Source organism: Carlito syrichta, unplaced genomic scaffold, assembly GCF_000164805.1.
Source record: "Carlito syrichta isolate Samal-C Ts95f unplaced genomic scaffold, Tarsius_syrichta-2.0.1 Scaffold303261, whole genome shotgun sequence".
NCBI lineage: Eukaryota > Metazoa > Chordata > Mammalia > Primates > Tarsiidae > Carlito > Carlito syrichta.
In genome coordinates, this window is record NW_007247357.1 from 68,440 (window position 1) to 82,107 (window position 13,668).

Below are 13,668 nucleotides of genomic sequence, written 5' to 3' on the forward strand. Positions count from 1 at the left end.
TAATATAATCCCCCCCAAATTACAAAGAAATTCTATCAAAATGTTGACCAAAGAAGCCAGACCACTGCTCGCTGTCACTGACTGCTCCAGGGGGCAGAGCACATGTGCCACCTATGAGGAAGGGAGATGGGCAGAGTCCCAGCTCCCTAACTTGTGCACTGAGGGAGGACAAAAGCCCTTCGACCTCCCTGGGGTTTTGCGTCCTCACATACAGAATTGGGGGAGCAAGGTTAGATGGCTTTTAAGAAATTCTTCAACTAAAACAATCCAAATCATCTTGAGATCCCATCTTTGAGCAGACAGGGTGGCAGAAGAAATGGATTAAAAACCAGCTGGATAAAGTATTTCTCACCTTTTGATACCATCACTCAGAACTCAGTTCTACACTACAGTTCAAGGAAATCTTCACCCAGCCGTTAAAGGGTATGTGGTATGCAAGTGAGGTCTGACAATGAAATGTTTGCTCAAGACATAAAAAGGCCATGCCAAGTTTGGGTGGAAAAACAGTGTACCTGCATGTTACTGCACCAGCAGTCAGGATTTTCTACCTCTGAAACTTAGGCGTCACCAGTCCAGTTGAGAAAAATGTTGAGAAAGACGCACATTCAAGCCACTCCACAGCGCTCCAACGGGTGCACACCTATTATTCTATTTGCTGAATGGATGAACAGGTGCTCGGGAGGCAACTTCAATGAAACTGGTTCTACTAAGAAAGGATGCGGAGAGTGAAATGATCCAAAAGGAGCAATGGCTTCTCATTTTCTGTCCCCTACAGAGAATACAAATACCATTTCTTCTGGAATCCACCACACTGGCTTCATTTTCAAAATGCATCACTTTATTTTCTTTGCAAGACAGCCACATATTAAGCACGTGACAGTCGCTTGGTTTCTTCAGTAAACCCAAAGGCCTCTTCGAGCTGCCCTGGGGCTTATGGCCAGAAGTCCTGAGGTTTCAAATATTAAAGCTTTCTCCACAGCCACAAGTTCCTTTGATGTTTGGGTTATTGAACACAAATTCACTGGATAATTTGTCTTCAACATAGTCCATTTCTGTTCCTAAAAGTGTTAGCTGTGCTTTCTTTTCGATGAACACTCTGACTCCTTAGGGAAAACAAAACATGTGTCATATAAAGCCTGCAGCTTTATGGAACCTGCTGATTCAAAGCACAAGTGAGCTTTAAATAGTAACTACAAAAACCAAACAGGAAGCTTCTGAATATTTTGTATTATTTCCTCAAGGGATTAAGTGCTCAGTTTCCTGTCTGTCCCCTCATTCCCACACACCAATCCTTGTGAAAAAACAGTAACATTAGGAGGGACAGCTTTATACAAGCAAATACCATGACAATTCTGTGCAAAACTGGAATTTGTCTTTCACTCGTTTTTTCTATGTGTGATATGAAGAAAATGTGTATATTTTCTCAGTTACAGTTTTCTAAAGCACGAAGCGATAAAACTTACGAAAATCCTACAAAGGACATCTATATACTCAACACATGCGTAAGCCTAGAGACATACAAAGGATCATTTTGAATTGAGAATACTTTAATAAGACCAATCAGTAAAGCATAGTTCTGTTCTGGTTACGGGCCAGAAAATGGATCATATTTCCACGGGCCAGAAAATGGATCATATTTCCTCGTAGTTATGTAGGTAGAGGTCGACATCTTTGTAAACACAATTAGTTTAAGAAAGCCTTCTTCTGGCTGGGTGTGGTGGCTCACACCTGTAATCCCAGCACTTTGAGAGGCTGAGGGGGAAGGACTGCTTGAGCCCAGGAGTTTGAGAACAGCCTAGGCAACAGAGGGAGACCCTGTTTCTATAAAATGTCAAAAAAATTAGCCAGATCTAGTGGTGTGCATCTCTTGTCCCAGCTACAAGGAAGCTGAGGTGGGAGGATTGCCTGAGCCCAGTATGTCAAGTCTGCAGTGAGCCAGTGAGCCATAATCGAGCCACTGCACTCCAGCCTGGGCAGCAGAGTGAGACTCTGACTCAAAAAACAAAAACCAAAAAACAAACAAACAAACAAATAAAACCCCCCCCCCAACCCTTTCCTTCTAAGAAAGTGAGTCATTACCTAAATATAAACTATATATAATTAAATCGACTTATAGATTGAAAGTCTAAGGTTTATAATATGCTATGAGTTGATTTTTAAAATAATTTATTTTAAAATGTCTTTATTGGTTAGTAACTTCATTTTAATAAGAAAGCACACTTAAGGATCCTGGCATAGTTCTCCCACATAGGCAGGGACTGCAAGCTAGCTAAGAGCAAATTCCAATGCACAAAATCACCACTGCAAAACCCATGAACACTCAATTCTCCCCACCCTGCAGCATTATTTATCTTATTTTAGATAGGCTTTATCAGATTATTTGGTGAAGAAAAGAGTAGTGGTAAATGTAAATGAAATTTTTAGTAAAAATTGGAAACACGGAATTCTTTGAAAGCATGAATTGAGCCAGGTGTGGTGGCTCATGCCTGTAATCCCAACACTTTGAGAGGCAGAGGTGAGAGAACTGCCTGAGCCCACAAGTTTGAGACCAGCCCGGGATACTTGGCGAGATCTCATCTCTATGACTAAAAAAAAAAAAAAATTAGTCAGTTGTAGTGGCACACAGCTGTAGTTCCAGCTACTTAGAACGCTGAGGTAGAAGGAACAACTGAGCCCAGCAGGTTGAGGCTGTGATGGCCATGAGTGTGCCACTGCACTCCAGCCTGGACGACAGAGCAAGACTCCAATTTACAAACAGAACTAAACAAAATCAAACAAAACAAGAAAGCATGAGTTGATATTGAGACCAGAAGCATTTTGGATTTTGTATTTGGAAGTCAGGTGCCACATAATAACGTTTTGATCAACGAGGGACCACATACATGACTCTGGCCCCCTAAGATTTTAATAGAGCTGAAAAATTCCTATTGTCTAAGTAGTTGCCATGACATCATAGCTCAATGCATTGCTCATGTGTTTGTGGTATAAATCAACACAGTGACAGTTGTATACAAGTACAGCACATATAATTATGGACATTATGTAATACTTGGCAGTGACAGTAAATGACTATATTTTTGGCTTGTGTATTTTCTATATTATGCTTTTAATTATGCTCCTACTTATTACAAAAAAAAAGGCTAACTGCAAAACAGCCTGAGGTATTCCCGAAGAAGGCACTGTTATCACAGGAGATGACAGCCCCATGGGTGTTACTGCTCCTGAAGACCTTCTAGTGGGACGAGACATGGAGGTGTAAGTCAGTCATACTGATGATCCTGACCCTACGTAGGTCTGGGCCGATGTGTTTGTGTCTTAGTTTTTAACTAAAAAGCTTATAAAGTTTACACAAAGCTTACAGAATAAAGATATATAAAAATATTTTTTGTATAGCTCTATAGTAAGCTTTTGTTTTCAGCTGTTTTATTACAAAAGAGCAAAAAAGTTTACAAAATTAAAAGTTTATAATGTTAAAAAGTTGTTGCAAGTGAAGGTTTATTTATTATTGAAGAAACACATTTTGCAATAAATTTAGAGTAGCCCAAATATACAGTGTAAAGTCTACAGTGGTGTAATGTCCTAGGCCTTAATAGCCACTCACCACTCACTCACTGACTCACAAAGAGCAAATTCCAGTCCTGCAAGCTCCATTAATGGTAAGTGTCCCATGCAGATATGTTGTATTTTTATCTTTTTATTTTTATGTGTTTTTTTTTTTTATTTTTTAGAGAAAGGGTCTCACTGTATTACCCAGGCTATATTCCTACCATACCATTAGTGTTTATTTCATGCTGTTCACAGCTAAAAATTATGGATAAAGGGTCCGAAAAATGTTAATAACTTACCATCTTGAACAACTTCTTCATCAGAATCTCCTTTTGTCTTTGTATATTCCAGAGTATAAGAAAGGCCATTACAGCCCCTGGTTCGGACACCGACTTTTACACCTACCTGAAAAAGAATTAAAAATATAAATTTAAAGTACAGATTAAACAATTATATCAATAAAGTGTCTGATAGCAGAAATGCCTCCCCCTAACAAAATGGGATCTTCTTAAAAATGTTTTTGCTCTACCTCATTGTGTGAGATGTTCTCTGGATGGTTCTCTATGGTTAGGGTTCACCAGAGTTCACAGGTCATCACCTGCCAATCATACCTCTTCATGGGGGCCTAATTCTAGGGCAGACTTATATAAACATTCTTGAACAACAGAAAGGAAAAGACTGCAGTCAATACAGACAAGAGAAATTTAAAAAGTGACCAAAGAGCACTTGCAAAATGTCAATGTTTACATTAATGCAATTTTCTAATAATATCTAAGTTCCTTATTTAGGGAGCCTATCTGTTTTTTCTTCTTCTTTGCTTTTTTTTTGAGTCAGAGTTTCACTCCGTTGCCCACCGTGGACTGCAGTGCCACCACAGCCTCAACCTGCTGGGCTCAGGCAATTCTTCCGCCTCAGTCTTCCAAGTAGCTGGAACCACAGGCATGTGCCACCACACCCAGCTACTATTTGATTATTGTAGAGATGAGGTGTCGCCAAGTTGCCCTGGCTGGTCTTAAATCCCTGGACTCAGGCAATCCTCTTGCCTCCACCTCCCAAAGTGCTGGGATTATAGGCATAAGCACCTGCACCTGGCTGCTTTTTCATTTAAGCACAGTCATCCCTTGGTATTCTCAGGGGATTGGTTCCAGAAGCCCTTGCAGATACCGGCTGTGGATACTCAGGTCCCTTATATAAAATGGTGTAGTATTTGCATATAAGCTACACACACCTTCCCACATACTTTAAATCCTCTCTAGATGACTTATAATACCTAGTACAATGTAAATGCTATGTATATAGTTGTATACAATATTGTTGAGGGAGTAATGACAGTAAGAAAAAGTCTGAACTCGTTTGGTACAGATGCAATCCTTTTCCCCCCCCAAGTATTTTTGATTTGCAGTTGGCTGAATCCATGCATGCAGAACTCATAGATACATAGAGATGACTATGTACAGTACAATTATTATTATTATTATTATTATTGAGTTGGAGTCTCACTCTGTCGCCCAGATTGGAGTGCAGTGGCCGCTCCCGGCCACCACAGCCTTGACCTGCCGGGCTCCGGCGATCCTTCTGCCTCAGCCTTCCCAGTAGCTGGAACTACAGGCGCGCGCTACCACGCCCGGCTAATTTTTTGATTTATTTTTGAGGTGAGGGCTCACCAAGTTGCCCAGGCGGGTCTCGAACCCACGGGCTCAGGCAATTCACTCACCTCAGCCTCCCAAGGTGCGGGATTACAGGCTGAGCTACTGAGCCCGGCTTACAACTATTATTATAAGAAGTATTATTTCACCAGCAGAATCTGATTCTCTGAAAAGCAGCAGTGTGTGCTTGCTTCAGGAAAGCATCCTGAAGTGGAAAGAAATCTGGTAAAGAGCATAGTAAGAATTTTCACATGCCTGAGAGATTTCATAAGGCAAAGCATTCAGAGAATGGTCTTTTTTGTCCTTGAATAAAAGCAAGGAGATAGAACTAGTTTTATTCACCTTCAGAGTGACAGTTTAGACTATATGAGGGAAGTTCCCATATTCAGAATGATAAATAATTAACTGACAAGTTAAAATTCTGAAGCACATGTCGTAAGTATTTGTTTATGTTTTTATTTTTGTAAACAGGAAGACTCAAGCAAGCAGAAGTTCAACTATTAGGAATGGATACAGACACTTAGAGCATGTGAACTTACAAGTTTTTAGGCACCTGGAGTTTTAAAAAGGAAGTGCTCGTGCCATATGTTTTACAACTTTTTATACCAATATGAACAAACATCCCTCAAATCTACAAAATAAATTTCTGCTTCATTTGGTCAATTTATACTCTAGTTATTAATTAGTCTATCAGTTGAGTTGGGACACTTATATCCTTTAGCAGGTAATAATTCTTAGAAGGCGGGTTCGAGACCCCCTATTACATTGTGATGTAGGCTGTACAATGGAACCCAGAAACCACTCCAGTCTGATTATTAAATACTGACAGTTCATACTTGAAGTGATGTATACCCTCCCAATGGCAATTAACAATGTACGATGAATAAGAGGACACGCACCCCTAATTCGACAATTCCATTTCAACTAGCAACGAACCCTATGTAGGTGCACCGAGCCACGTTTACAGTCTAGAATAATGGCCCGGCACATCACAGCCACCAAACAGTTGATGAATGATGTCTGTGGCAGCACTGAATGAAAACTACCCAGCTGAGCTTTCACATGGGGGACTGGCTAGAGACACAAAACCTGTTCAATGGAACATGCTACATAAGCAGCCACAAAAAAGGACGAGGTCGATTTGTATACAGTGATATAAAAAGATCTTCAAGCTAGAATTTTGGGGTAAAAAGCAAAGTGCAGCCACAGCATGTATGGCATGTGCTCATCTCGTAGGGGGAGACACACACAAGAGTAACAGGCAGTCCAGGCAGTGGTTCCCCTCAGGGAGAAGGAAAGGAGGTGTTACCGACACCTGGTGGGTGTAGAGGGCAGAGATGCCACCAAACATCCTGCCACTCACCCTGAAGTGTCAACAGTGGGAAGGGTGAGAAAGCCCGGTGCAGCCACATCAAATGCTCAGATTATCCCTGGAAGGACCGAAGAGGTTGCTTCTTGGAAGAAAGAATTAGGATAAGAGTCTGGGGTTGAGAATGACTTCTTTTTCATTAAATACCCATTTGTATTATTAGAATTTTTAAAAGTCATGAGCATATTTCACTTTTAAAAGAAAACCTAGCTAATAAAACATACTGTTTATCACAAGATAAACTCATTCTGAAAACACAACTTCCATTTTTTACTAAATATTCAACTGGTTTTACTTACGTGCTCAGGCTTATCTTTAAGAAGTTGTTTTATCTTGTTTACTGCTGAAGGTGTCTGAAGAAAAGAAAACATTAAGCTTTTAGCTACAAAACTTGCATTCTTCAAAGTCTTACATTTTCTAGTCTTTATTCAAGCCTACGTTTAGCAAATTCACGTGAAAAATGTACGTTCCATTCTTGCTAGGGTACCTTGTGGATTTTATACACAAACATATGAACTCTACTCAATTCAAAATATCCTCTATCTTTAAAAATGAAAAACTAGCAACATCGTTTTAATCTTGTTCTCCAGTTCCATTGAGTTCCCTGTCATACTCTCTATGGCATTATCTAGTTACATCACAAATGTCATTTTTCTGGGCATCTATTTTGTGCACCTACTCTATGCCCAGCAACAAGCACACTGCCTGATATCCAGAAGGCCAGTAAACAGTCAACAAATGAACCAAGTACCTCAGTGGCAATGTCAACGTTCAGGTGGTTTTCTTGTTGATTATTAATCCTACTGTTTGTTTGCTTACTCAAATCCATCAAAATGCACAGATGGAAGAATGTTACCAGACTAAAATAGCCCAGGATGTGATTTTTTTTCTTTTAATTTAAAGACAGAGTCTCACTCTGTGGCCCAAGCTGGAGTGCAGTGATACAATCATAGCTCACAGCAGACCGGAACTTCTGGGTTCAAGCAATCCTCCTGCCTCAGCCTTCCAAGTAGCTGTGACTACAGGTGTGCACCACCATGCCTGGCTAAGAGGGTATGCTTCTTGTACCAGTCCCACCAAATACTCACATCGATTTTTCAGTGTGAATTAAACCAATATCTCAGGACATCTAGATGAAGAGAAATAAGTTAGCCACCGACAGAAGTAAGAACAGGGTGGAGTTGTTTCCCTGGAAGAATGCTGTTTAATCTAGCTCAGAAGGCCTCAGAATGAGGAAGGCGGCACAACGTTGTGTGTGTGTACAGGTCAGTGTTACCGACAGACCTTTCTCAGGAAGGAGGCTGCTGGGAACAGTATTCCAAGGCATTCCTCATCTGCTTCCTAGCTGTGCCCCACGGGCAGTCAGGTTAAGTGGCTTCTCTGACTTTAAGCCCTTACTGCTAAAGTGGGGATAACAGTCTCTCCTTCTCAGGATTCTAGTGAGAATTAAATATCTGAATTCATGACAAGCACTCAGGACACAAAGATCTGAATACAAGCCAGCTATTATGATGATGAAGACAGTACATCCTAGTGAAGTGATTACCTGCCTCCTTTCCACTCATTAGCATCTCCAGTTGGCAATGTTGTGCTGGCCCTCCAGTTTTTTATATGGACATTTTATTGGCTTGTGATGTCTCAAGGTCTGGATATTATGACCTATGACTTAGTGGCAAACTGTAGCCAGAATGCCTGTGTTGGGGGAACAGACCCAACAGAAGGCTTGAGAGGACGCTCTCCAGCTCTCTGGGTGAGGGCTTGGCCAGATGAGGCCGTTTAACTACAATCTGAACCCAATTTAGAAGGGTCACGAAGCCAATTTAGAAAGCTGAAACCAGCATTTAAAAAAGAAAATAGTGTATTACACTGAATGAAATTAATGTTTAGTGGAACATTTGTTATTAATATATAGTGTGTGAATATATTTCTTATTGTGTGTCACTGTAAAAAAAAAAAAATCACCACCAGTTGGTGGTCTCTAAAGGTCTTTTTCACAGTTTGATCAGAAGAGGCATGTGGCCTGGCAATATGGAGAGGATGCAGGGAGCAGAAGGCAGAAACGCTGAAGAGCAGAGTTTTAAGGCTTGTCTTTTCTTTTTCTTTTTTTGAGATCACAGAATATCAACGTCAAACAGCTACAGAGACATTTGTTAACATTTTTTAAAACTGCTCATTTATCCTTCTAAACGGTTGCCAGTAAAAGCTGGCTTTCTTATCTGCTACTTTTAAATTTTCAAGGTCATATTTTCCTACATGCATGCTGAAGAAATTAATCTACTTACTGTCAAATAAAAAAAGATTTCTGTAAGTTTTTTAAAAAGGTATAGCCGTGGGAAATAGTTTAAAATCCAATGCGTAGTCTTTCTTTAATGTGGGCAGGTCAAGGGCCCAGACCTGCACATCACCATATGACCTAAACAAAACAAACGTATCTCCCACACTACTCAGATTACCGGGCCCAAGTATTTTTATCTCCAAGTGGCTTTCTAAATTATCTAGCTTGGTCTTAGGAACCAAAAATGTGTCTTAATTTTCCTGCGTCAGGACAGGACCAAACATACTCCCATTGGGAGGGTATTACTAAATGATGAATAACCCAGTTGAGTACTCAATCAAGGGGAAAGAGATGGTTCTTATAACTTTCAAAAAAGTGGCTGATCTGATTTCAGAACAAGTCGGAATGGCTAAATAAGGAACACGATTTGTGATGGAAAAAAAATTCTAGCTACAAAAAGTGCTTTTTGTATCCCAGTACCAGGCAGAAGCTAAGAAATCTAATTTGCTCTAAGCTATTTAGACACCCTAGCGGCTCTAGGTAGGCTTAGGTAAAATAAGTTTGGGAAACAATGTAAAATCTTTAACTAAGCAGTCAGTATGCTGCAGGGACTAGCAGCCTGCTGGTATCAATGCACACCTCAGAACAACTAAGAAACCGACAATTCCTTGAGAAATTTATGTACAATTAATGACTGTAGTTCACCTGAGATTTGGTCCATGTTTTAAAACTTAAGAGATTCTTGAAGCCCACTGAAATATGATGGTTTTTAATCTATTCATACGTAAATCACAAAAACGTGACTCCTTTAAGTGAGAGGATGTCTCTTAGTTAAGACAGACCGGCCTAATTGAAGAGAGATACATGTATATTTCCAGGATTTTTTTTTTAATTATGGGAAAAGGTACTGTAGATGAACGTGTCTAAACAATAATTCGGCCGGGCTTGGTGGCTCAGCCTGTAATCCCAGTACTTTGCGAGGCCGAGGTGAGAAGATTGCCTGAGTCTGCGGATTCGAGACCCGCCGGGCAACTTGGTGAGACCTCGTCTCTACAATAAATCAAAAAATCAGCCGGATGTGGTAGCGCATGCCTGTAATTCTGGCTACTTGGAAGGCTGAGGCGGAAAGATCGCCGGAGCCCAGCACGTTGAGGCTGCAGTGGCCGGGAGCGACCACTGCACTCCAGTCTGGGTGACAGAGTGAGACTCCAACTCAAAAACAACAACAACAAACTAGCCACGCATAGTAGCACGCGCCTGTAGTTACAGCTACTTGGAAGGCTGAGGCGGAAGAATCGCCGAAGCCCAGCAGGTCAAGGCTGCAGTGGCCGGGAGCGGCCACTGCACTCCAGCCTGGGTGACAGAGTGAGACTCCGACTCAAAAAAACCCAACCAACCAAACAAGCCCCCCCCCAAAAAAACCCCAAAACAATAATTCATATCAACACACTTTTGTTCGATGCCATATGGTTTTCATTACTTGTAGAGGAAACTTTTCATCTTCAATACTGTATTTACTTAAGTAACTGCCCAGGCAATTTTCATTTTTTTGCTGCTTAAGAAAATAAAATTAAAAACCCAAGTTAACTCCGTGATTATGTATACTAAACATGTGCCAACAACTACAACTTATTTCATTATAAATCTGGCATTTGAATGCTAAAAAGGTGATTAATATTCAACATTTGAATTTTTGGGGAAAAAAATGGCAAATAGTAGCCAAAGAACAAGCTATAGTATATTACGTTAAATTCACTCTTTTTTTTTGAGTTGGAGTCTCGCTCTGTTGCCCAGGCTACTGAAGCCTCAACCTGCTGGAATCCGGCGATCCCTCCGCCTCAGCCTTCCAAGTAGCTGGTACTGTAGGCACGCGCCACCATGACTGGCTAATTTGATTTACTGTAGAGATGAGGTCTTGCCAATTTGCCCAAGCTGGTCTCAAACCTCTGGGTTGAGGCAATTCTTTCGCCTCAGTTTTTCAATGTGCTAGGATTATAGGCGCAAGCCACCATGCCCGGCTGTAAAACTCATTCTTTAACAACTACAGCAGGCATTATGGTGCTGTTTCCCTTTTGTCTTTTCCTATTCATACACACACACACATAATATTTGTAATTATAGGATATATACACAATTCTGTAGCCACCATTGAAACAATTCAAAAATTTTTTTCTCATTTGATACATGGTAATAAGCATGCATCATCATTTATTGTGTACATTCCAAGTGTACTGGTTTACATGTATCTTTTTATTCTGACAATTCTGTAAATATTTTGCAAAGGGCTAGTAACTGAAAGAATAAAGAGCTATGACCCTAAAACTTATTTTAAAAATAATTATTTACAATGACTACATACTTATAAATGTGTCTGCCAGCAGGGTAGCATTTGCTTATCAGGTTCTCAAATCATCTTACTCTGACTCCTACAAATTCAATTCCATTTGTCAATTCCTGGATATGTAGGAAATTGGGGTGGGGGGGATCGGCATCCATTCTTCCAGGATGTTCTCTGCAGATGTCCAAGGGTGCTCATACTGATGTGGTGGGTTGGAGCACTCAATCAAGGAGCTACCCTGGTTTCATGTAAGTTTCATGGGCAGCCCATTACCAGCTTAAGCCTTTATCTCCAACAAACCACCAACCCTCTTCAGGATTAATTTCAGTTTTACTAAATTATCTCTACTTTTGTTTGCTCTTATCTGTGTCTACTCATTAGGTCTCTGATCAACTCACTGCTTTTGCACTGCATAGGACATGATGGGGTTAATCTAAGCACAACCAGCATTACGTGGCATAGTCTTGAGACTAAGACATGAATGCCAGGACTAAAATAACCGTAAGCCCACTAGCACTGGCTGTGGTGGAAAGCGGCACTGGTGTGCCTTTTCTCTGGTATCAGATTCTAAGAAAGATCACAGAAAAAGGAGCTTCTAAAGTCAGCCATGTTAGTAAGTAGGACAATAGAGTCCAGACACCGGATTCCTGCAAGTGAACCAGAACAGCTGAGATGGGCAACATGGAGCCCTTGAGAACTAGGATGATAACAGGTTCTGAAGCAAAAGGTAGCAGGTGTGGAGAGAGACCAATCCTGAGAATGTGCACTGCGTCATTATTCCTGGTAAGAGGTGGCAATGGCTTGGTCTATGGGACCTGTATAACTCTTTTATTTCTCGTCCTGAAACACTGGAGAACTTAATAAACATCTACGTAGAAATGGAGAAAAAAGGGGGTGACTCAGAAATTTTGAAGGAACAGATAACATCCCAGTGACAGAGAAAAGGCAAAAAACTGCACCTGCACCTTCTGATACTTCCTGATTTATCATTACTAGTGGAAGAATTCTTCTTCTGAATAATTTTTAACTGAGGTTGAAAGGAGGCACATCTCTGTTCTTAAGACCTTGGATAATTTTAGCCCTTTGCACTTGGATGTCTCCTCTGAGGGGACACTGTAAATCTAGCAAACTACTCCGACTTCCCCTCTCAGGGGCTATAAAGAGATTGCTGGTGATTATACAGGATAAACTCATGCAAGTGCAAATTTTTAAAAAATGTTATGCTTTCTTGAAATTTTCCATTCAAATTGCACAAAAAAGCAAATAAAGAGCTGGATTATACACCAAGATATGATCTACCAGCTGCACGTAAGTAATCAGGAGTAAGTCCTTCCACATGTCTTTGATCAATGGATTGGACAATAAATTACCTATTATTAATGTGGGAGGAAGAAAACAGGTTGTATTGTTTGCTTGAACAGGAAAACATCAGGTGGAAGACGTCAAACAAATCAAAATGACTACACATGTTATCAACGAACCCGCAATGCATGTCAGTGTTTCACACGTCGGCACATGTTAGATTTTTTTCTGATACATAAGTTCCTCAATGCCCAAAACTCTTTTATAAGCCAAATCTCACTACAATAAAATAACCGGTTTCAACAATATATTTAATATAAAGTGATTCGTTTTTCACTTTTTCACTAAGTGCCAAGAGTTAGATTCCATGGTGTATCTTCCAAACATGAACATGGACTTGTAATACAGAAAAAAGTAACAGAGAATAAGGCATAATCAGTATGCTGGCACTGATTAGTACCACACATTGTCAGAATAACCTCCAGGGCCTGAAACATTGATCTATTATAAAAAGAAATTCTCCCACCTGATCACAACCTTCTTCTATGTTGCTACCACCAACTTTCTGGCAATAGGCCCTTATGGCATTAGAGACCCAGAATCCATGAATCAATTTAAGTTTGCCCAGTCTCTAGGCAGAGGCTTGCACAAAGGCTTCCCCTTAAGTAAGAGTGGGGAATATGCGAGAAGAACGTGATCATAAGCTTCCCTATCAGGGTGAAGATATTCTGGAACCAGGCCGAGGTGCTGGAGGCACAACATGGTGAGTGTCCTAGATGCCACTGGATCTCTCCTTTAAGAGGCTCATTCTGTGCTATGTGGCTTTTCCCTCAGCTACAAAAAAGCCGCACAGTAAGGACGGGAATGGAATACAGGATGCTCGGCGAATTCATTCCTCAAGCCTCTGCGGCTTGTGCTCGGCTGCTTGGAGTGTGCTTAACCTCTCACCCAGAAGCAGCCTCCCCGGGCGCAGACCTTCCTCTTTCGTCCTCGGCGGGCGCTGGGGACGGCGGGAGGCACCGAGGGCGTCTCCGAAGCCTCCCGGGACACCGGGAACCAGCCCTCCGCGCGCCGCAGCCCTGCAGCCTGGCAGCCCCGCAGCCTGGCAGCCCCGCTCTCGCCGGGAGCGGGGACGCTTTGTTAGGGCCCCGCGACGCCCCCCGCGCTGACACCGCGGTCCCGGCGAGCTTGG

At 41.3% G+C, this 13,668-nt stretch overlaps 1 protein-coding gene across 1 annotated transcript in view; it reads right to left on the bottom strand.

Moving 5' to 3' along the window:
• Positions 1-660: 660 nt before the first annotated feature.
• The window catches only part of ISCA1 (iron-sulfur cluster assembly 1), a 13,547-nt gene continuing 539 nt past the window's right edge, over positions 661-13,668 (bottom strand). The window contains exons 2-4 of the mRNA XM_008058226.1: positions 6,861-6,914; positions 3,846-3,951; positions 661-1,103 (exon numbers count right to left, since the gene is read on the bottom strand). Of these exons, the coding sequence (XP_008056417.1) occupies positions 955-1,103; positions 3,846-3,951; positions 6,861-6,914 (309 nt within the window). The 3' untranslated portion in view covers positions 661-954. The remainder of the gene's footprint in view (positions 1,104-3,845; positions 3,952-6,860; positions 6,915-13,668) is intronic.